This window comes from Calypte anna, chromosome 4A, assembly GCF_003957555.1.
Source record: "Calypte anna isolate BGI_N300 chromosome 4A, bCalAnn1_v1.p, whole genome shotgun sequence".
Classification (NCBI taxonomy): domain Eukaryota; kingdom Metazoa; phylum Chordata; class Aves; order Apodiformes; family Trochilidae; genus Calypte; species Calypte anna.
Window position 1 is genome coordinate 205,583 of NC_044248.1, and position 25,169 is coordinate 230,751.

The 25,169-nt window shown below is 41.3% G+C and overlaps 1 protein-coding gene across 1 annotated transcript in view; it reads right to left on the reverse strand.

Annotated features, from left to right (window-relative positions):
• Window positions 1-23,195, reverse strand: part of CFAP299 (cilia and flagella associated protein 299) — a 171,198-nt gene extending 148,003 nt beyond the window's left edge. The window contains exons 1-2 of the mRNA XM_030449918.1: window positions 23,103-23,195; window positions 22,214-22,329 (exon numbers count right to left, since the gene is read on the reverse strand). Coding sequence (XP_030305778.1) covers window positions 22,214-22,329; window positions 23,103-23,195 — 209 coding nt within the window. The remainder of the gene's footprint in view (window positions 1-22,213; window positions 22,330-23,102) is intronic.
• Window positions 23,196-25,169: the final 1,974 nt, after the last annotated feature.

A 25,169-nucleotide genomic window follows, 5' to 3' on the forward strand; every position in this document is an offset into this window, starting at 1 on the left:
ACTTCACTGTACTAGGAGGGTTTAACATACACCATTCAACTCACTTTTAATATTATCCTTTGTCAATAAAACAATTACATCCTCATCTTACTTCAAAGGAAAGCTGCTCAGTGCAGCACAGACATACAGATATTGTGTCTCTCATCCAGAGCTGTGTTTTCCATTTGCCACATTAGCCAAGAAAAAAACTACAGACAGGCTCTAAGTGAATTCTGTAGATCACACCTCAGGTGAAAGAAAGACCTGGCAGAGTCAAGTTCAGTGCAAGTCTACCCACCTGCAAGTCCAGTGACGCACACTTAAGACCCAAAAGTGTTGTAAACTTAGTTTTGTCAAAACCTTGGGAGGACTGTCCATGAACAGGGATGGTCACAGCTCCAGAATGAAAGGATAAAAGAAGAGAGGATGGATAGGCTCAGATGAGAGAAGGGAAAAAAAAAAAAAAACCAACCCAGAAAAACAACCCCTAGAGCCACAGAACATGAGATAGACTCCACATCACTCACTTGCTTTGTCTTACCTATTCAACTCCGAGCTCTCCAAAGCAGTGACCAATTCATGCCAGGTTTTAATACAGCATCTAACCCAACTGTGACACTATTGGAATGTAAAATTTAATCTACTGAGCAGGAACATGGAAGTTATCAGGCTTAACCAATTTGTCACAATAAGGTTTTAAAGTGACAGTTGTAACAAAGAGTTGCAGCTATGCAGCCACTGTTTACTGTCCTAGGACACCAAAAGCTACAGGAACCACACTTGGCCCAAATTCACCAAAGGTATGCGAACGTGATGAAAATTGCCATTGGAAGAAACCAAGACAGGCCACAATATCTGCTCTGTACAAGGAGCAGAGGTAAGAATCAGAGGTAAGAATCAGCTTCATGGCAGATAAAACAGTGAAAACCATTCAGAAAAAGGATTAATAAAGATATTTGAACAAATAGAAGATACTATATGTTTATAATTTCTTCAGTATTTTACTGTACTGTATCAGTTACTTGAGCTTCAAAGAGAACAATTAAAACATATCTTAGAAATATTTCAGAATTCTGGTGCCCCACATAATTATCTGCACAGCAAAACTCAGGGTGAATGTGTTGCAATATACTATTCAAACACCAAGCACTTCCTTCTCTATGATAGAAGATAATCCAGGAACTTAATCTGTGAACTCCCAGATGGTTGGCTGCCACATTACACATGCCTAAGGGCAATGAATACTTTAATACTTCTTACACCCTCAGGTAAATGTTCCAGACATGTTCCAAGAGAAACTCCCCTTCATGTAACAACGTCACACAACAACAAGCAAGAATTCTTCCTGAAGCCAAACTAAGATTATGTTAAAGAGTTACCTATGCACACTGTTGTTTCAATATTTTATGTGCATTTGGTACTCTCTCAATTTCTTGTAAGTATGTTTGAAAACATAAGATAGCTAAATTCTACAATAAGAATGGTATTGCAAAGAGCAAAATCCACTTCAAAACACAACAGGAGCCAAGTACTTAGTCTTGATCCATAGAAGGTATTTTGTGCCTGTCAGGTTAGCATCATTTGCAGTACTGTAGGAAGCCATGTCTCACCTCCACAAGTGCAAAGGATGCTCTGAAGATTATCACCTAGCTTTTAAGAAAAAAATCAATGGCCAAAAGGTTTTGATATAGGGACAAAAAGAAGCAAACAATGAAAGAGCAGCTTGATCAATGAAGTTTACTGAAGTGCAGAGTAATGCTTTCACAAGAGAAAGGCCTTTGGTTAAAGAGCATTGGAAGTAAAAAATGTCAATTTTTTAAAAATAATCCTTCATAACTGACAGAACTCCAGATGAGCGTTTTCTTCTTTTGTGTTTGGACAGCTTATTTCCATCCCCACAGAACCATCTACCAAAGAAATCTCTCAGACACTGTCTGAAACACCTTTTAAAAGCCCGCCATTAAGAGCCTCAGAAAAGTTGTATTACCCTGTCTTCAGTCTAAGTAACGCACATATCACAACTTCAGCTAATTTCACAGGATTGGCTAAAACAGTCCACAACAAGCATTTATTTCAAATGCCCTGAGATGAACCTTTGACCATGAGGTCACACAACATCCTGCATCAACAATAAACCAGTGTCATGTAAACATACTCAAGTTCATTTGTGGCACTGTATTTGGGAGGGAAGGGTGCAGACAGGTGGTTAAATTCTTAAACCCCTACTCCATTGGCAACCAAGCAAAAAGAAAAAGCTACCCAGCTCACAGAACAGCAGTGTATCAAAGTATTTTTTATATTGTCTGTCTCTATCTATTAAGCTCAATATGGCAGCAACACAAAATCAGGGACTAATATCAAAATCTCAGAGCCAGACAGCCAAGTCAAAAAGACAAACATGAGTGTCCTGTCCAAAGATCTTGGAATGCCAAAGGAAAGAGACCCTGAAATAATACAAATTATGAAGAAGAAATGAAAGATGAAAGGATGAGGAAAGATGAGGATCAATATGGTCACTACTTGCTCTACCTATTTTTTTCTCCGTGTTCAAACTCTAAATCTGACATGTTTCCACACCTCATACATGATGGAAAAATAGGGACTTTTAATCCATCTGCCCAATTCATCATTCTGTGGAGGAAAGGAGCCTGAGAAGCGGAAGGAGCCTAGGGTAGTGCATTCTCACAAGCACATCTAATGATTTCTGAGATCATTTTCCATAACAGCACAGGACTGCAGATATCATACACTTTATTCCTTGAGCACAGTTGAAAATAAAAAAAATAAACCACAAAAGTCTGTACTATTGCTAAAGACTTCAGCTCACAATAACTTCAACATTTACCCACAGGTCCATGAGCCATGGGAAGAGTTTCACACAGCTTGTTTCAAAAGCTGCAGGAATAAATGATTTTGCTGATTGTTTCAACTCAGTTCTAGAAGGGATACATACTACTCTCTTCTCCAAGCATACGTTTGGAGACCACATGTCCTCGTGGTCCTGAAATTTTGCTAGCCAAATTGACTACAACATTGTTTTGTTTCTCCACGAGCATTTGGGATCTCCAATTCATCCTGAAGCTTGGCTAGTTCTCTTCCTCCCTCTTCTTTAGGCTAAAAAAAAAAAAAAAAAAAAAAAAGAAAAGGAAAAAGAAAGAAAAGTATTTACCAATGGTCTTTTCCTAACTTTGGAACTTGGAAATTTGATTCCTAATTAAAGTCTGCTTTTCAGAGGTCCAGTTAAACTTGGTGTTTGACACAGCTTGAGAGATTTCTATTTGTAGAAATTGTTCAGCATCTTCTCAGGCTCCCCATTCTTAGCCAAGCTGGTATTTTTCAAAAGATTTGCACCTCTTCTGGATGCAAAACCTTTTATATTCATCACCATTGCTGGTAACTGACTTGGTGTTTCTCACTTAATTCCATACTTCAGGTGAGTATGATTAAGCAGGCTAGTATAGCTATTCCTACAGTAGTCGAGACAGCTGGTCCATGTTCATGTCCTACCTTGCTCACCAGCCCAAGGAGAAAAAGTTGCTATCTCGGCTACGGGCCGGTGGCCCCAGCTGGGCTGGTTGGATCTGTCAGGATACAATGATTGATTGCTTTGCCTCCTCACCCCACACAGGCGTCCAGCAATACCCAGGACAGGGCACAGCCCAGTTTGAATAACCAGCCCCCTAGGAATGGGGAGGGGGGCATGCAAAGCCCAGAACTCAATGAAATGTCAGTAAGGGGACCCACATAGCATGTCAGTACTAATGTTAGTATTAATGTCTCATGAAGACCAGAGGCTTTGTTTCTGAGTTCAGGTGCAATTCTTGCTTTAGAAAACAAACAAAAAAACCAATTATTTTTTCCTTCTCACAGTAGAGTTTGATACTGTTGTTCTGTTCAATCTTCAATGAAGTATCTGCCCAAGCAAGCATCAAAATGGTATTTTTCAGTGTTAAAATTTTAAGTACGTCCAGATAACTCCTACTAGTTCTTTTGGTTTCAGTCCTTATAACATTCTACTCCTTCATGTGCTTATTTAAATCAGAATCTTTAAATTAGGAAAGGGATATTTTCTATTCAACAGGAGAAACTGTTTTCCTCAAAAGAGGCAAACAGTGGGAAACATTAGTGCCACATACCCATAAAAATAATTCAAACTTCCATTATGTTAATACTTTGTTCGGACATGAAGTTTAAACTCTGTGAGTTGGAAAAAATATACCTCTTAGAACATATTACAGAATTTGTCCTTGTTAACCAAATGTTCCTAGAAATTAACAAACAGCTCCTTCTGTATTAAAAAAGGTTTTAGGAAAGATTAGCATTTACCAGTAGTGTCACACCAACTGCAAATTCACATCTGAGAACAAGATGTTTGCAGTACAAGGAAATAGCGTTGTCTACAAATTTTGTCTGAAGTGACAATAGCCTTAAGCTCTGTCAGGGGAGGTTTAGGTTAGATATTAGGAAAAAATTCTTTACAGAGAGTATGATCAGGCACTGGAATGGGCTACCAGGGAGGTGGTGAATTCTCCATCCCTGGAGGTTTTTAAGAAGAGACTGATGTAGCACTCAGTGCGATGGTCTAGTGACCACAGTGGCAGTGGATTAAGGGTTGGACTTGATGATCACAGAGGTCCTTCCAACCTGGCTGATTCTGTGTGACTGAGTCACAAAAAACCCAGAGCTACTGTAAAATATATTTGGCAGAAATCTGCAAGTGTTTTCATATACATACATATATATAAACTAAGAATATATATTCTTAGTACATCTGGCTACATGATTAAAATAAATACATGTACTGACAATTCTCAAGGAAAGCTTTTTAGGAGAAAATATCAATTTAGGTGGTTCAATTTGATACACTTTCAAAAAACCCAACACTATTATAAACTTCGAAGACAACAACTTGTGAAGAATTGGGTCTTCCTAGTGACACGTACTATAGCATTCATTTGAAACAATTTTTTTTTTCTAATGGATAGATAGGACAACATAAATATATAAACATTTAAAAATCCATTCCAAAAGTGGCAAGCAGTATACTTTATTGGGTTTTATGATTTCCTAAAGCAGAAGCTAACTAAAAAGAATCTAATGAAGGTAGAGCTAAGATTTTACAGGTCTTAGTTTTCGGAAATTTAAATTAAAAATCTTGGCTCCTGCATTAGCATCCATCACAGTTTAAATCAGTACTTATCTATCAATTCTATTTTCCTGTTGAAGTGGTATCACATCCTAATACATCAAGATTTTGGCTTGAACTCACAGTCTAAAGGCAGGTTTTATAAGAAACTGTTCTGCTCTTCAGTACATTAGCCATGACCTTTTCTCACTAAAATAAATATTTTCCAAAGTGAAATGCAGATGCAAGGGAAAAAGTCAAGTACAGCACAAGAATATTTTTCAGGCTAAGGACAAATATAAATCTAGGGGTTAGGTCATATTCTAGTGCAGCAGAAATGGTTTGGGCTGTGCAACTGAAAATGCTTTACCCTCTGACAAGCTTCTATTTGTCATACTAAGTCATGGCTATAAACCTGCAAACCCAATCTGTCTGGTTTGGTTTTGAACTAGAACAACAAGCAATACATAAAGGGAGGGGTCAGCACATAGGATCTCACTGCTGGGACACTCCACTGTGAACCAGAAGACCACATCCCTTCATCAGCTGCAGATGAGGTGCAACATGTTCTGCCTGTACACAGACACCTGGGGCACATGCCACCGCAGCAGAAAAATAGCTTTCTGTCCCCTAAGTTCAAGGGCCACCCTGCACTTCAGATAGAGTCATTTGCTTCCTTTTAAAACTAACTCCTCTGCCTTACAGCGTACATCCATGAGCAAGGGCTATGGATCTGGAGATGAGACAGTTTAAAACTGTAAGCTTGGTAACTCCACAAGCCACCTTACCACAAGACAGATGAAGAGGGAGTTATCAAAAGTACACAACTGAAAAACGCCCTTTAAGAGACATCAGTTCACTGCCTGAGGGATTCTCAAAGCCTTCTCCCATAAGTCCCACAAAGTTTCTGCCCTACTAGGCCTTAAACTGCTTTTGAACCTGAATACTCTTGAAGTATGAAAAGCAAAACTTCAGTCAGCTCTAAGTTCAGACTCAAGATGAACCCTTGCCCCAGTGCACCACTCCAGAAGTGAGGAGGACAATGGAAAGGATCTCTATGGTTGGACTTCATGACTTTTCCAAGGGGTTTTTCCAAACCGAAAGATTCTATGATTCTAGAACCTGTGAACCAGTTAATGCAGCAAAGACTTGAATATGATAGCTGTCTTTCACTAGAAGGCAGCAGCCCTGAGCAACACAGATAGTCGAGCTGTGCAGTGCACTTTAGCTAGAAGCACTCCAAATGTAATCAGTCGCTGTTCCTGGGGTAGTGGTTTATGTCCTGCACAACCGTGGTAGAAAATTATGTGCACAGCAAGATTTACCCATAAGAAGTGTAACACCAATATCCTTAAATATTCAAACTTTAATACAAATATTTTATTGACCTCTTGATTTCTTTCTGTAGTGCAATGGCATAATGTACTGATACAGTTTAACCACCCTGTCTATTTATAGAAGATTGCAAAGTTTCCAGCAAGGCTCCTGGTTTGAGGTGCCATACCTGTCCAAAAACTGTAACTGTGTGTCCAGGAATGAAAAACAGATGCATGGACTGTTATCAGCTTGTACCTATAATTGACTTGATTTCTGGCACTGCATCAACACAGCAACCAAAAACATTGGCCTGAAGATTACATTAAGAGTGCAAAATCTATTTAACACTTGCTGGAAGGCTTCAATATCATTATTTAAAGGTGTGGCTCAAATAACAATAAACCAATAAAGCTCACATATAAAAAGCTTGGGTTTTGGTTTGTGGGCTTGGGTTTTTTTCCTTTAAAAACCTCAACTATCTGAAATATGTTTTTATCACTTCGGTGAGTTAAATCATCCAGTTTCTCTGGAAAGTTAATCATGTAAGACTACTTTCTGTGATATAAAGAGCAATATATTAAGGAAGCAAGATATAGAATATAATTGTCAGGACAGGTTTTAGGCAGAAGATCAGCAACATTTTAAAACAAAGCCAGAAAGTCAATCCAAATGCTGCTTTAAAATAATAGCTGACCAGAACCTTCAATCATGTACACGTTAAGTACTAGTATAGTAATTGATAGATTAGCTAGATGAAATTTTCAACATGTAGATCCACTTTTGTTTAGGACTCCAGAGCACTGAAGTACTTGAAGCTGCAATATGAACTGCATGTAAACACTGGCCAATACCCAGTGCTCACTGGAGTACTATGGCCTGTTCAGTTCTGTTGCTCCACTTCTTGCAGTTAACAGGATAGGGAGTTTTAAATCCAAAACACCTGAATTACTTCCAGATTGCAGATCTGTAAATTTGATATAAGATCTATTTTGTCTTTCAGAAATATTTCACTAATTTTTAAGAATTATAAGGGTAGAATAAAAAGCAAACCTTATTTAATCCATTTGCAAATAATAATACTGCACCTTGTCTTCATTATTCTAAATTAACGTAAAGCTTAGATGCCTCGTTTGCAAAATTAGATACTTCTCTCCAAGTTTTGTTAATATATCTTTAAGGTGGTAAACCCACTGTTTTTCTTTTAACTAAAAAAAAATTAAACAACAAGAACAACAACCAAACCCACAAGCCAGAAGTTAAGAAATATACTCAGAAATCATATAAGGAAATAAAATAAACATTTGAGGTTTTAAGCAAATACCAAATATCTGCATGGCTAGTGGTGCTTTTCTCCTTTGCATGGAAGCTGGTAAGGAACACCTCGTGGTGGCTCTTGGGCTCTTGTCAACAGCGTCTTCTGAAGACCTGCTCACACATACACATACACACACACACTATCTCCCTTTGTGCCTACAGAAACCATTGTGCTACTACGGAACATTTTCTTCTGGAAAATCCACCCATTACACTAGTTACACATCCGACAAAAATGCAGCAAGTTACCTCGAATCCCATTATCTATTTTCTCTCACCACATCCCCAACCTTTCCAGAAAGAAAAAAAATTGGCAGCTGTTGGAGTAGTTATTGAAAATACAAACACTCCTCCTGTGGAACAACAAGCAAGGGTGGGTACAGCAGGCACACTCCAGCTCTTGCCCAAACTGACGCAGCACAGTTCTGAAAAGATCAGGGTGTGAACACAGCCAAGGCCATCTCTGCCAACAACCACATGTGGCAGAGGGCTCACACTGGTCCTGCTGACAAACAGCAACTGTGACTCACTGCCTGTTTCCCTCAAACACATCCTAGGACATGCGACCAGGCTAGCAACCTGTACAACTCCAGAGCCTCAGCATTCACATGGCTTCCAGTCAGGCTGACCAGGAGGACTGCTTTTCTCTGCATGAGGGTGTTGATGTGGCTCAAGCACACCACCATAGCACCGTGCCAGTTGGTAAGACTGCTTCAAAATAATCACCATTAATGCCACACACACCAGTTGTGCTCTCTCTTCACTCAGAAAAATTGCTTAATCACTTAAATCAAAACAGCCCCTTGAGTTGAGCAAGAGCTAAACCAACCTCTGCTGCTGTGGAAGTCTATCTGTAAACATCCTTTCAATACCTTCAACACCTGCAGCTTTGGGATAACAAAGTTTTTTTTTAAGAATTTCTTGTACCCTTCTGCAACATCTTGCCTAAGCAAGAGATTAATTTACAATAATGACAGCTCAGTCAGAGCCTTTTACTTGTTTCTTTTCTCTGGCATGCTCTTATTTACATGCAGGATCTTTTGTGAGTGCAGGTATATAAATAGAATACCTTCAATTAATTGCATTGTTGCCCATAGCATGTCTCTGATCAGTGGCTGTTGTGTACCTGCAGTAATAAAATACCGAGAGATAATGTACTGAATTTTAATCACATGTTGCATTTTACACTGTTTAAAAACATTTCCTTTACTGCTAAGCTGTTTGTAAAAGGGTGTTACCAATTAAGCATGAATAGCCTGGGGAAAGATATTACAGTTCACAGTTTGGTTATAGTGACTAAGTGGAGAGAAGCAGCTTGATAGCAGCTGGTATTTTTCTTAAATGGCATAATAACAGGACATTTTTTCATGAGCCCTTGCAAGGGGAAAGGAGATGGGGTGGCTTAAAAAAATCCTGCCACATTGTAATGTGATATTATTGTGCAGTCCAAAATGATTCACTGTTCAATATGGAAGCTAAAATGAAAACAACTAGTGTGCAGGAAAAACAGTACTAAGAGGCACATTGGAAACAAGATGTTCCCAGAAAAACAATGAGAAATTTCAGACCTGCTTCTTTATATATTCACAAGATCGCCTGTGCCACTGCACACAAATGCATAACCTGAAAGAAGGTGTCTAAGGGAAAACTACACACTGGATTAAAGGCATTTCTTCTAAAATACTGCCCCCTTTCTGCCAAATCCTTTTTTCCTATCAACACCAAGTACAAGAATTCAATTTAAGAAAATCTGAGTGTGCACTCTGCTGAAAATAAAATACAGGAGAAAAGAAGAACAGTTTTTAGCATCCAGCTATAAATACAAGGGATCCCAAGCTCCACCCACCCTGCCAGCATCTCGGTTCACTTAAAAAACCTCAGTACACCTGAGGAACAGTACAGCTGGTTTTGTCCTGTTTTGACAACCTCGCTGACTGGGGCAGGAGCTTGGAATCACAGCAGACTAAGCATTAGCTTCCCAGTGACAGGAGAAAATGCTACTACCAACAGCCTGTACATGAAGATACTCAAGCGTAAACCCCCAGCATCTCATTTTACTCCTTCAGTGCCACAAAACAAGGACCACTATATATTGCTCTTCTGCCTGGGTAACCTGCAAACAAGAGTGCACTATGAAACACACTGTGCTTTCCTTCCTTCCCTGCAGGTACACATAGTTCACCTGCAAACGGATCCGCAGAGAACTCTGCACATGCACTGAAGAAAAATAGGGATGAAATAATCTAAATGAGAGCTATTCTAACACTTGTGAGACTATAATGTCATAAACTGCAGCCAAAATGTCCAAGAATCAGTATCCTCTTCAGCTGCTCCAGTGCCACATGGAACACAATTCCAGAGAAATTCCTGTATCTCATGCCTTCCTCCACTGCACCATCTAGTAGATCTGGAGACAACTTGCTCAGATAGCAAGGGCTCATGGGAACAAATGGCATTTAAAGGTATCTTTAACATCTCTAGACCTTTCTTCTTTTTCTTTCAGGACTTCAGAAATATTTCTGCTGCTGCTGCTGCTTACAACGTGGCATTTTTCAGCGCTGAATTTCACCAGTCAAATGCATGTAGTTTAGTTAAGTTCCTCAGAATTGACTTAACTTTCATAAGAATCAACAGATTTAAATAACATTGGTCTCAGGAAGGAGGACTGAGCCACCATGCTGTTTATCTTCTGCCAAGACAAAAGATTCTTACACTCTGGGTTTTTTTAAGTTGCTTTAATGCAGTAAACAGTCACTTACTATACTAACCCCAGGGTAAATTACTGTCAAAGACATTCATTCAGAAAGTTTAAGTGCATTGTGTCAGACTCTTCCTTCCCTCTTAGCAATGTGTTTGAAGATTGGCAAGAGATTAAGGAAACATAACTTGTCCTTTGCCAAAACCATGTTATTGTGATTTTCCATTAGTGTTATTACTTATTCTGTGACCAATTAAACACATTCCTATATAAACACTCCCTAATCTGCAATTCTCTGCCTCTCCCTTAAAGTACTTCTAAAACCCACATTATTTACAATTCCTCCATGCAGGCAAGATAGAAGCAGCTTCCAATGATGGATGCCTTAAGCTCCATCACTGACTGCTCTAGAACTCCAGGGAGTACATGGATTGGACTTCATGACACTTCTTGGTGTCACTTTTTCCAGAACATTTTTCAATACCATTGCCCACCTTCACTGCCAGAATAAAAGAACGCATCTTTCTCACTGTATTCTGTAGTGAATCATCAATGGAAAAACATCACCCAGCACCTGAAAATTCATAGTTTAAGTTGCTGTTTAAACTGCACTCTTCCATAGACTTACTATTATTTTCTGTATACTAATAAACCACATTGTTTACACACTGACTACAACTAAAGCTTCCACTCACCAGTTTCACATGTCCAAATTCAGATTATTCTCCCTACACTAAAAAAGCCCTTGAGTAACAGGCCAGTTTTACAGCCACTTCAAGCCACAACACTGCAAGATGCTTCAACCAAGGCTACAGTCTTCCCTAACTGCTACTGGTATCAGCAGCAATTCCCAGCATCCCAAGCGAAAGCAGTGCTTCCAAATATCTGCCAAGACTTCTGTAACTTCTCCTCACTTTCAAGCACATTCCAAAGGAAGTTATTTCAGTTAACCAGAGAAGTAGATTTTTGCTTTGCAAAAGAAGTCAATTGCAAAGCAGATTTTTCTGATACCTACTGCAGGGTAAAGCCATGCAAATACCTAAGTACTTATTTGTAATAAGTCTGAGGTTACTATACAAATTAACTGTAATTATAAAAACACTCAATAGCCTTCTTATGGCTTCTCATGACATAATGAAACAAACTAGTAGCAGAGTACAATGAAAGGCTCTTTCTTGAAAAAAAGTTGCAGAAATTATAATTTACTTCTACCCTCTATTTTCTACCTTTTAAACAAAGGGAGAATAGCACACTGCTGCCTGGTGTGCTGTTAAACCTACGGAAAAGGGAAAGACCAATTAGAAGAGAAAGCCTGATGATGGTCACAAATTATTTAGTGCAGGGATGAGTATGACACCCTAACAACAATAGAGTAATCTCGTGAAACTTCATGACTGGATAATGAAAGGCCAAAGGACAATCAATACAGAAAAATATAGATAGATGTTTATAGTGAAAAAAAACCAACAACCCTACTTTCATAAATGAAACAAGCCTGAAAGTGATGATTATTGTTCAGGAGAGAGATCTCTACATTAAGATACACAGCCTGGGCTGTTGAAACTACTTCCTGTTTGTTTTGTATTCATACAAGCTTTAGATTGCTATTTTAATGACAACCTAAAACAAAGAACTCCCTCGCTGCTGCATACCACATCCTTAAGAGTCCAAAGAATGTGCAACTCAGCTATTTACAAATTTTTTACCCTGATGTAACATGGACATTCATGGCTTTCCAGTGACCAAATTAATTGTAATTTTTTAAAATGTACAATTTTAGCCTGCAAATACCCTAACTAAAATAGTGTTAAGAACACAGAAGAAATAAGCTAAAAATGTTTTGTAATTTAATTTGACTTGCTAGAAGAGAAGCACAGTATTAATGATATCTTAGTTTAGGAAAGAAAGCTAGCAGCGAATGTGGCTTTTCTATGGCAATTTTTTTGTGAAATTAAGAAGAAAATTAATATTAAGAAAAACATAAGGTGTTTACAAATTACAGACTTATTCCTAAACCCCAAAGACTGAAATCCCTCAATTGCCTCCTGTCTTCATTGAAAAGGGCACTCTAAGATCCCAAACTCTAAAAGCAACTCTATACAGAAACCATCCTTAAAATACAATCCTTGTCTGGATTCTAAGAGAAGGACAACAATAGTGACAGGACAACTGAAAGCAATATGACTAGGCAAAATTCTGCTGGGGCATGGCAATATGCAATGAGAAAGAATCCTGCTATAATAACCAGCCCTCTCCCTGGGACACAGCCTCTGTTTGATGCCAGCACTCCAGCAATAGCAGAATCTCTGCACAGTGCAATGTAAAAAGCAGGAGCAAATCCAGCCATTGGAGCATGAGAGGAAAATTCTTCTTATGTCATTCTGTAGGCAAATGACACACCTAACTTAATAACCTTCAGCCCATCCGCTCAATAGGAACCAAGTGACGCTGGCTACTCTAAGCCTACAAGGATGTATCCCAAGTGGGCGCCAGCTCCTGCACAAGAAGAATGTAAACCTGTGGTCAAGCTTTACACATCAAAACCTCTCACCCTAGAACACTAAGATCCCTTGCCCCCTTAAGCAGATTTGCACTCCAAAGAAATCCAGGGTTTGTGCAGCCAACACAGGCAGAGGCTGAAACATTTAGGCAAGAATCCATGGCAGATCCTTAGCTCTGCAAGTGTTATTTGTGAAAGCTGCTTCCTTACCACAGCAGGGATCCAGATCAGACCTTTTTCGCTGGAGGAGGCCAGGCAGAAAATTCTGCTTAGTCCTTAGTGTGGGCCTGCAGTTCTCACTTCACTTTGGAACAGAGAAATATTTCAGCTCAGAACTACTGTTCTGCAAGAGGCTGCAATCCTTTATATACTTCAGAAGGAAAGCTGCTTTGTTTTTCACTTAATATATAACACCCAAATTTCAGCACTTTGAAGATGTGTGCTCATATGGAACATTAGCAGTAGAAAGCGGGAAGAAGGTGCAGACTTTTAAGCATCCCCTACCTTAGGCAAAGTTACACAAAAAGGAAATAGATATTAAATTCTTTTTAAACCACTTCTCTCTGGTAGGCATTTAGCTTATGTTAACTAGAGTCTGCACTTCTTAAATATCTATCTTGTCCTAAAGAAATCTGAAATAGATTATGAACCTCATTAATCCACAGGCAAATCCATTTCCCAACCTCAGGTTTCATTTGCTTGAAGATTACTAGCAAAATAGAAAAACATCTCTCTGGAAAGGAAATACTTTTCAGCACCTACTTACACACATTTCATTTATTTATTCCAAGTCTTTTGCCCAAATGATCCACAATTCATAAAAGGGAAAAAAAAAAAAAGCAATAAAAAACACAAGGACCAATATATTGTTAAGCAAAGAATGTTGATTATTGAAACATGCTTCCAGGTGAAAAAACATTTCTGCTAGTGTAACAAATTCACTGCCTAGAGTAGAAAGCTACCCAAACACACCTAAACCTCTTCAAAAAATATTTAGTATTAAGTACTTAGAGGGCATAACACTTGGAATTATCAAATACTGCTCAGGTTTGTGTGCTACTTGGGGGACAACTTCCACACACAGGGAATTGAATGGTCCCCAGATATAGATAGATATAACAGTCAAAAATTGTATTAATTATTTGCTCAGCTACTTAGCTTTTACAGAAGCTTATGTCACAGCCTGTATAATCAAGGCTGGAAATCCATACTTATTGTTTCCACGTTATACTTTGATTTACTGGAACACACGCACATATAATTATTTCTGTGAAATGGCAGTCAGAAATCATGTGACCTGTCAACATGTTCTTCACTGCACCACTTAAAAATAAATTTAAAAAATATATGGGGAAAAAAAAAACAAACCACAAAATTAAGAGCTTGTTGCCATACCATCTTAAAATCCCACACTGTGACTGACAGAAAGATGGAAAACCTTGTTCTTCCAGTCTTCCCAGTTTTGGACTAGACTATTTGAAACACACAACAGTGTCCTTGCCTGCGGTTGCCAAGCCTTCTCTCCATCCTTCAGCCTTGTCACCTGACTTCTGGACCAGAAACACCAAACAACCCAAACCTTCCAATCCTGAAGCACCTGGTATCAGTAAATACACCCTACTGTTACATCTTCAGCCAAACACTCCTGTAGATGGTTGTTTCCCTGCCACAGTTAAGACACTTCATGCTGATTTCTCAAAGCATCTACATCTACCTTCACACATTTACAAAGCCAGAAGAATCTTCTGAGCAAAATAAAACCTGGTTTCCTTGCTCCTGATGACCCAAATGTCCCAAGACCTCCCTCAGGAAAGGAAGCTATTGCTTTATCTGTTTGACAGGCTGAAGACACCATTTAGTACACTCATTCCCCATAGTGTTAGACACACAAGAGGGAACAGAAAGAAACTGTTCAGTAAATTGACCTCAACAGTACCAGATCACTTACTATGGCTTTTCATTTGAGTGTACCGCCATCACACATTTGGAAAAAGCCCAGGAAGAACAACCAGAGCAAATGCAGGTGTCCACTGCCTGTAGAATCTCTAAGCAGCTTATGGAGACCTGCCCTGTTCCACTTAACTTGGGGCTAATAAACCAAAATAATGACAGACAGTAAAGTGTCAGCAATTCTTACATATCAGGAAAAAGTGACATTATGGTTAAATGACACATCAATTTAGAGTTGCTACTTGCACAAAGACTGAAGGTAGGTGAAAAGTTATTTTCCTAAAGAGAGCCTGACTTATTCAGGGTGTTGAAAAAAACTGGGAGACTGACATAGGTGGCAAGATATAACAGGAAATGCTGAAAAAAATTAAGTATCAGAAGGGAGAGTCCAGGATTATCAGTACCTATCACTGACGTTACCAACTAGAAAAATTCTAAAATTTAACCAACTAATTAACCTCCTAGCATTTTCTGCAAAATACTGCTTTGTGAGTAAGAAGCAGTTCTCAAGCCCCCTCCTTTCTCCCTTGTGAGAGGTTAGGGTTAGGGAGTTTTACATCCTGACAGAAGCAGATAGAGCTACCAGACCTCTACATTATCAGCAAACACCAGTCAGTCAGCCTTCCAATTAGAGGGGGAGGTGCACTTGTCTCTTTCCTTCATTAGTCTGAGAAAGTGCCATTTCACAATGAATTGCTGAGAAAAACATGCTGCTATTTTAACAGAAGAACGAGCAATAAAAATTAAGAAAGGAGAAAAAAATGGTCTCAATCCCGCTGCTTGGTTTAGGGTCAGGAATGGGTCATCCTTCCCTTCTCACTAAGATACTGGTTAAAAAGACTCCAAGAGAGGGTAGAGAAGGAAGAGAGAAGCACAGAGAGAACATGTCCAAAAAACCTATTTCACTAAGCCAGGAAGGCTACCATGAAACATTCTTAAGACTGAACCTGTTGAATGTTTACCCATTTTTGAATTATGGAGACATGTGCAAGGTTCAAAAATTTCATCTCATAGAAACATTCCAACATGGATATAAATCTAAATATTATCTATACATTATGGGCTTATAAAAAGGTGAACGAAAAGAAGGGCTCCAAGATAACCCTGCAATTAATTTTCTTGTATGTTCTCTAGTTCTCACTCATTCTGGTTGAGCCAAAAAGCAGACTGCCAGCCACATGACTCAAGGTGTTTGGCCTGTAGTCCCTGCAAGAGCTAAGAGAGCAGAGCCATATTGATATGCAATATAATTAAACATACTTTTTCTGTAATATCACAGGAAAAAATTCTACCAGACCTTAGTAATAGCTCTGGGGTGAAATGGTGGGAGACAAGCCCAGGAGTGGCTCAACCACACCTGCAGGGACATGGTTCTTCAAAGCCTCAGAAAAGTTAGCAGGTTAAATCACAGGAAAGCAAGTGCCCATCTGCCTTTGGCACCTTTCAACATTTCACCCTAAGAATGAGTACGTTCACTCCATAATTTAATACTACCCAAAAAGCCGCAAGTGTTTAAAACACCTATCCCCCAGTCTAACCTTGGCTGTAAGGCACTGACCCACCAGCAAACTGAGAGCATCGCACACTCCCCACATCCTGAAACTGCAGCAGTTTGATGAATTTGCTACCCCCACCTCTCTCCGCAGTGAAGGCATAGCCAGTCCACGCTAAACTAATTTATGAGCTAAAACAGAAAAAGTAAGGACAAAAATCATGCAACTTTCCTCCAATATCCTTAGGTCTATTCAGAGGGCTACTTCAAGAATAAGGATATATAACCCTACCCACACCCACCCTCTGAAGGAGTATCCATGTAACAGCCCCAATTTGATTCATACAAAGTACTCTCAAAGAAATTCCAGTGCACAGGTTATCATTTCACTGATGAGGTTTCCATGCAGTCACAGCAGTGTCCCTGAGGACTGTGCTGGGTAGAGAGCCACTTTAGCACAAGAACCAGAAAGATGTGATGGAAGAATCAGACTGAAAATTCAAATCACAGAAGCTGAACAAAGGCCTGCTTTTGGCAGGTTTCTTGCACACACATATGATAATGTTTTAATCCAATGATTTTGTTTTAATGATGATGTGCTTAACATTACAGTGCTTTTGGATTTGGCATTTCCTGCATCTTCAGTCACTAAAATACATTAAAATAATTAGACTACCACTAAGTGCAGATTCCTGAAGTTCAATTCTTTCAATTGGGTCTCAGTGGGATCACTTGCAACACCAAAATCCAAAGCAATGCTTTAAAAAAACTCCCAAGTAAAACCACAACTCCCTCACTTTTAATGTTTTGTCTTAGTAGCCTGCTAAAGAGGACATTAAAAAGAAGTCAGCCAGACACCTACTAGTGACCCCTGGACCATAATATCTCTTTTCCATAATGTTTGTAGAAGGAATACGCCCTAATTATACCCATTTGCTTTTCTAAGAGAAACATTTGTATGCATAAAGTCATATCCAGTAGACAGAGGTGTTTCTGACCAAAGTAAAGGATCAGAGGAGGAGTAGAACAGCTTCATGTACCAGAGACACAGGTTAAAGTTAACTGTTTGATAGGAGACTCTGCAAACACATAAAAGCAAACTGCTCTCCAACAGTTTTAAGCCTAGATTTTGTAGAAATGAAATGAGCTCCCCCTTCTGCTTCGTTTTCCACTTTCTCTGATAAAGGGGCAGTCTATCTTATGCCACAGAAAGGCAGTCCTGGAAGTTATGCTGTTCACCCTTCCCCTTCTCAGGCCCCCATCCTGACTGATGGGCTAATGAAGCACACTCATGCCTCTCCTAGACAAAACAAGGAAAAAATAAAAATAATAATAATTTTTTTAAAAAATATTATAAGATTTTTTTTTTATTTAAAAATTAAAAAACTGACACATGAAATTGACCTATTTCAGAGGACAGAGATTCAGCACTCGATTGCAGATCAGTTTGTAGCCAGACATATCCTTGCATTTCCCAGGACAGGGCTGTTGGCACCCCCTGTACAGAGCCAGCTGCGCAGCATTTCTAATACCTGCCTGAACGACACAGCGCCGGCACTCCGAGTGGACGTACCAGCCTTTCCTCTCAACGAGGACGGCTCCAGCTCATCACGCAGTCAGAGAAGCTCTCAAAAACTGTGAATCGTAAGTAAAGGGAGGCCTCTCCTGGCTACATCAGGTAAAGCACCAAGACCCTGACAGACTGACAAGATGCCCATCCTACCCTATCACTGACCCCTGACCGCAGGCTTCAGCACCTCCCTTCAGGGGGACAGCCAGGTCCGAGCTAGGGACCCCAAAAAAGGTACCATCTCAGCCTGGGTGGAGCCGGGCTTGAAATGCAAGTGATTCACCAGTTTTATGGGTGTTGTTTAGTGCTAAAGCCTGTGGGTAGGGAATAATCATGTGCTGCTCATAAGTCACTCCAAACCAGCGGTAGCAGTGGTTCCCACATAAGTAAAGGGCACAGCAACCCCTCGGGCAAAGGCAGGTGTAGGGGCCTGTGAGTGTCAGGACAACCACCCAGTCTATGTGCAGGCTTTGAAACACTAAAGCAGTCACCACTCTGACTGTTCCATCAGAAAAGAAGCTTCAAGCATCATAAGGCAATGCTTTATTTCCCAATGAGACAGCTGACAGCAAATGGTTTTCTGACCCAGTAAATCGAACTTTATTTGTGCATGCCCAGTTAAAAACACATAGCTCTCCAACACTGCTAAGCAAGTTACAGGACACTTTAGAGGAATGCGAGATTTTTCTACCTCTGTCACTCTGGACAACAGAAAGGATAAACAACCTTGCACTGATTTGCAGATGACAAAAATTAAAAATAATAATAAAAATAATTTTTTTAAAAATCACCTATTTCTTTATTTTCAATATGCTTCTGTTTAAGAAAATAGAAAAAAAAATCCTGGGCTCAAGTTCCTTTATTTCAGATCCCAAAGAAACACATATATCCTTCTTGCAAAGAATAGATGGCATGTTGTGCCTCTATCTGCCTCTCAAAGTCTGCAGTTCAGTTTTATTATACCATTCCTTTGTTCTTACAAAAAAAAAAAACCCAAACCCAGCTCTCTGATCATGCCCCTTTTTTGAAGAAAAGCACGAAGTATTTTAAAGGAACTAGTCTTATTTCTATTTATTTTTCCCTGACAATTTTCACATGACTTCAGATGTGAAGCTAAGCCCAGAGAAATATAAGACTGCTTCACAAAGAGAAACAAGTGTACTGCCTCCAGTCTTTTTCTGCAACATGGACTAAACTTTCTTTACGAATGGTGAAAATAAGTATTTCCAGTTCTACCAAGTCCATGCCTTAAATAATCATTCCATTTAACTAAGCAAGAGGCATTGAAACAGCAGAGGTTGGGATTCAGAGGAAAAACACACTCACAAGCTAGACATTTGAGGGAAAACACTGGCAATTTTGCAATAGGGTGTAAACATCTCTACTCTCTGCACCTAAATTGTCAAATATTAGTCAAGATGAGCCTTCCTACACATGAAGGCAACTTAGTTCTTGAGCAAACCCTGACTGTTACACTTAAGCAACAATTACAAAACCAGAAGCATCCAAAGAGTGACCACCTGGTTTGTGCTCACCTTCACTGCTACTGCAAATCACCCACTCAATTCCGTCCTGCAGATTTGTTGCCACTCCATAGGAACTAGGCTTACAAGTACTCTGTTGCAGCTAAGAGGACACTTCCCAGTTACTGAGCTTTGTCTGAAGTTTCAAATTGCCATTAAATTACAGTTGTCTGAGATTTTTATGATACAGTTGCAGCAGTAAAAAGAACGGTAGTAAAATGTGGCCAGATAACACAGTGTGAGTGAAGTGTTTCCAACGGCTGACAGATGAACCCTACATACAGGAATTATGAAAGCCTATAGCAAACACAGCAGCTATGTGTAATACTCAGTGGCACACCATGGAACCGAAAGGCAGCAGAGGCAACATGCATTTAAAGCTGTTGGCTTATTTTATTACCTTTTAGCAACAGGAGATTGAAGCTGTTGTGCAACACTGATGGAGTGTACCGCTCCTCACTACTTATTGACTTTCTATATGAGTAAGGCCCCAAGCAGCACTCTGGCTGTGTGAAACACACTGCTGAATCAGCCACTTTCAGTTATTTCCAAAGCCACAGAACACAAGATTGTTTTCCAAAGAGAACACAACAAGTCACTTACCAACTAACTCCTCTGTGTTTTGATCCAAACAGCCCCTTGCTACACTAACACCCCTCCACCCCCAGCCATACACCCCAGCTTTGAGTTAAAAGACTCCCATTTGTTTTCCTCTGACAGAGGAGATTGTTGGGGATGGGGAACAGCCCTGCCACCCCCTTTGTGTGGAACAGCAGTAAGCAGGGGATGGAGAAGAGTTGAAATCCTGAAGGCACCTGCCTAAGGACTTTGCTTTCATATGCAAAAATAATCTGGACAATCAGAAGAAACAGTGACAGTTTCTGAGACTTCTGCAGAAATTTTTTTCCTCCTTGGAGAGAAACACAAAGGTATTTTGGCAGGCAGGCAATTTAGATGCCCTGACAGCAGTGACTCCTGGCACAGACTTCTGGACAATCTGCCCCAAAAAAGGGATTAAATTAGGCCAATTAACCTATCAGCCCTGACATCTCCACCTACAGGCTAATGGGAATCTAAACAAAGAATAACCAAACAAATAAGGACACTAGGATAGCTACTGGGAACATCAAGGAGAGAGACAACTGCACTGGCAGCTCTGGCTTTTGTTCATTTTCACTCATCTTGGGGCATGGAATCACTCAAGAAGTAATTAAAAATGATCAGTGGTTTAGAACATACTTTACAAGAGCATTACAAGAACAAATAGTCAGCCACTTGAGCTCAGTTGTTACTCATCTGATATAGTCAGTGCTGTCACCCTAAGCTTCACCTGGCTGCAGAGTACATATGTGGCATGAGCCACAGAACATTACAAGTCTAAATGTGTATGAAAGGTATCAATCCTTTTTGTCTTCATTAGAATAATGAAGCTTTTGGCTTTGCAAAATTAATTTCTCCACACAGCAGTGTGAACAGTTATTCTTTAAATGAATTTAAAAAAAAAAAAAAAAAAAAAAAAAAAACAAACAAACAAACAAAAAAACGTTAGCTTCTATCTGTAGCAGGAGTTCTATATGGGATTGTATTCAAGTATGGCAACATCCCACTACAGGGCACACATTCTCAGTGCTATGAAAGGTATTTGATAGATGATGTTAAATTAATAAATTATCGTTTCACTAAAGCATGGAAAGAAAAAGGTACCACAGGACAGTAAGACTACTCCACAGAGCTCTACTATTCACCAATCATGTTTACTGAAACCAAGTAGCAAGGCATAAATAAAAAAGCTTGCTCTTTACAGGTGCTTTTTGTTACTTTTTTCAAGAGGTAAAGAAGAAGCCAGAAATGTAAACAGATAACCGTTTCAAGATTTGCAGCCTGGTTAAACAGTGGAGAAGGTGCAAAAATAAAAAGATATAACAAAGCTTTACGGAAAAGTCCTGAATTCTCGGTGCATCATGAGTTTTTTCAGAAAGTGCAAAAATGCACTTTCTATGCATGCTCTATCAAGTATAAGACAGCTGAAGTAAAGACAAAAGAAAGAAAGAAACCCCACACACACATATGCACTGCTTGAAATTCCTTTCTGAGGGACTTCTAGAGAGTAAATCAGCTGTCCCATCAAAGGCTTCTGGAAATGGAAGTAAAACAGTCCACACAGACAAGCCGACACCTGGTAACAGTGTCCAGAGCCCCCAACCAGTCTGAGAAGTTTAAATCTCTTAGCAAGAGCTAATTCTCATAGACTTTTTGCAGGATTTGCTTCAGCTGCCCTGCATAAAGACAGCACTCTCACAGCAACCCCAGCCTCCTAACCCAGGGAAACACCTTCCAGGGACCAAAATGAGCTTACCCATTGCTGCTGCAAAGACAGGATATTGTCCCTTCTCATAAGCCAGCCTTTTCCCAGCCCTAGTCCCTGTCTTGTAACCATCCATCCCAGCTGTCTGGGGTGCTAGAAAGCACGTGTTTATTAGTTAAAACTTTGAAAGAATGATCCAAGTATTAAAGTACATCATTTTTTGACCAAGTGTTTTCATGTCTCAGATACATCTACCGTCTAATTTATGGTGTTACCCCATTTCTCTCACACAGGAAAAGGCAGCAAACACACACACACCCTGAGGATGGGTCTGCCCCACAGCTTAAGATCAGCTTTTGGGGACAGGTGGCTGGGTCTGAAACGCCCGTGTGCTAGAAAGCATCGGGTCTGCAAGGCTCCTGGGGGTCCCAGACGCTTACTTCTGAGGGGCCGCAGCCTCCAACTCTGCCTTCCGGGCCTCGAACTCCTCCCGCTGCAGCACATCCCCGGGGCCGCGGACACCCAGCTCCACCAGCTGCCTCCCCACCGACAGGCTCTGTGGGAACGAACAGACATGAAAGCAAGGGTGAGCACCGACACACCGGGACGGCGCGGTTGCTCGGGGGATGCCCCGGCGGAGCGGCCAGTACCGATTCGTCCCTGCCACCCCTAGACCTCAGAGAAGGTCGTACACTCCACTTCTGGATCTCAACCTCCGCGTTTACACTCACATTCCATCTGGTGGGAGAGCAGCGCTAGAGCAACTGAAGCAGCACACCAGACAACAAATCCCCCACAATAAATACCCCCAGCTGCTCCCACTTCAGCCGGGCTCTCCCCAGACTGCCAGCTGATTGCTTAACCGGAGAAAGCTGCTTCCTGAGAGCACACCACCTGCCAGCAATAACCCCAACTTCCACCTGCGAAACAAAGGCCTTCCGCGACGTTGCCCTGATGTGCACCCCCGAGCAGTGTGAGCCGTCGTTTTTAGGAGTCAAAATGTCAGCAGCCAGCAGCCTTTCAACAACACCGTGACGTGACTTGCTCAACTAGATACATCTCTGTGAAGAATTATGTTTAAAAATCCTGCTTCACGACCACCGAATAAGTTTGTTTTCCTAGTCTCAGTTAAGAGCCAGGCCAGCATTAGCGTGAGGCTGGCTCTGACCACCAGGTTCCCTCAGGCGGCCCTTCCGCCCAGCGGGCTCCCGTGGCCTCCCCAGCCCACGTCTGCCCCCACAGAAGCCTTGTGCGAACACCTACACTGCAGCCGATACCGAACAGAGGGCACGGGGGCCGCCCCAGGCCGGTGTCCCGCCCCGCACTGACCTCCAGGTACTGCAGGTCCCGCGGCTCCACCAGAGACTCCAGATACTCCCGGTAGGTGCGGAAGGACAGCGGGGAAGCCTCGCCCGCCGCCATGCCGCCCGCCCCTCAGGTAACGCCGGCGCGAGCCACGCGCTCAACGGCTGCAGCGACACGTGCTGCCTCCGCCCCGCCCACCCGCGCGCCGCCGCTTCACCACGGGCATAGAGGGGGGAGGACAGTGGGGCCTCCTGCCTTGTGCCTGGGTGCGAAGCCCGTGTGCCCCCGGGAGCAGGAGGGGGTCTGCTCGGTTATTTGATTTTGGGGTGCTTTGATCACTTCGGGGATTACTTTTTTGGGGGGAGTAGGTTTGTTGTTGGCTTTGGGTTTTTGTGGGGTTTTTTTTGTGAGGGCGCACCTCAGAGCAAAGCAGGCACCGTTCTGCAAATTGCCGCAGCTGATCCCCAGCCCTGGCCGTGCGGTACAGGAGGTGCTGGTGCTGAACAGCGCCCTGTGGAGCTGCAAACCCAAGTTTGCACGAAGTGCACAAGCAGAGCCAAGTGGGAGAAACAAGTCGCCCTGCAAGTTGCTTTTCTCCCACCTCATTAGTGCAAGCACCTTCAGCCTCCACAGGAAACCACCTGAAACCACCATCCAGAAAGGTTTAAATGCAAGAGACAGCTGTAAATGACAGTAAGTCAAAACCAAAAACACTTTGGAAATGCAAGAAACCTAACACACTGAAAAAGTTACCTTTATTCCTTAAAAGTCTCGCAAGTTGTATGCAGGCTGTTTTTAAAATTAGCAAAGTTATTTACCCATTTTTAAATGCCTTCAGTCTTATCCTGATAAGCAAGCCTGCTTAATTTCCTCCAAGATAAGTGGGCAGAAAGGAACACTGGGCAGGCAGGGCCTGTCATCCCACACAGCTCCTTGAACTGGCATTGGACTCTTTGCTGAGGTAGCTGGTGGGCTGCTGTCTGCCATGGCACAGATCTCACCATGCAATAGTATGACCACATTTTAATATTTACTGTAAGACGAACACACTGCTGCTGGCAACACCTCACCCTCCTCAGGAGAGTTGCAAAAGTGACACGTTCGATCTGTGCACCCCCATGCTCCTGTCCCTCCTGTCAGCCACGACAGAGCAAGCAGCACTTCCTGGTTGCTATGGCAAACACTGGATGCTGCCGTAGCAGGTCAGTCCAGCATCAATTTTTGCCCGGAAACACACATGGATCAAAAAGGTTTTTTTGGTTTTTGTTTGGTTTTTTTTTTTTGACATACAGGCCAGTTAGTGACAAAAAAATTCCACACAATAAGATTTTAAAAATAGGTTTTCCCTTTGAGGAAGGCAGTGGCAGCAAGGGTTAGGGTTAGGGTTAGGGTTAGCACATTTGTTCCTCTCTTACCTGCCCGCACAGGTAAGACACCCACCCCAGGCCAAGGCCATCACCCTCCTGTGGGTCTCCTGCTAAAGTTTCATCCAGTTATTTAATTTAGGTGGCCCCATGCTTCACTGAGCATTAATTACTTCTAATTGTGCCTGGCTGCTGAACAGACTGCTGGTCATGCTGGAGGTGTCCAGGGCACAGCACACACCCATGTTGGGTAGCAGCTGTAACTCAGGCCCGAACAGCCACCCCAGAGGGGCCATCAGGAGTGGCAGAGCATGACATACATGGGGAGCACAGGCACCAATTTTTGCTTCGGTCCACTTTGTCACTTATACCAGGCTGGGCAAACCCGCTGATAAAAACATGCATAGCAGCTAATTGAGCAATGCACATTTTTCTCCCTCAGGGGAAGCAAAAAAAAAAACAAAACTGCAAGGGCAGGCAAGAGATTACATAACCAGGTTACAAAATGAAGCATGATTATATTTTATTCCAACATCCCTATCCATCCCTGCATGTGGAGCATAAGCCCGCATGCCAGAACATTTGCTGCCTTGTGGAGGGGATGTGGCTGGCCAGGGGCTGCCCAGGACCTGCCATCAGGTGAAGAGACATGAATTCCATGGAAATCATAGAATCATAGAATCATAGAATCCTAGGGGTTGGAAGGGACCTCGAAAGATCATCTAGT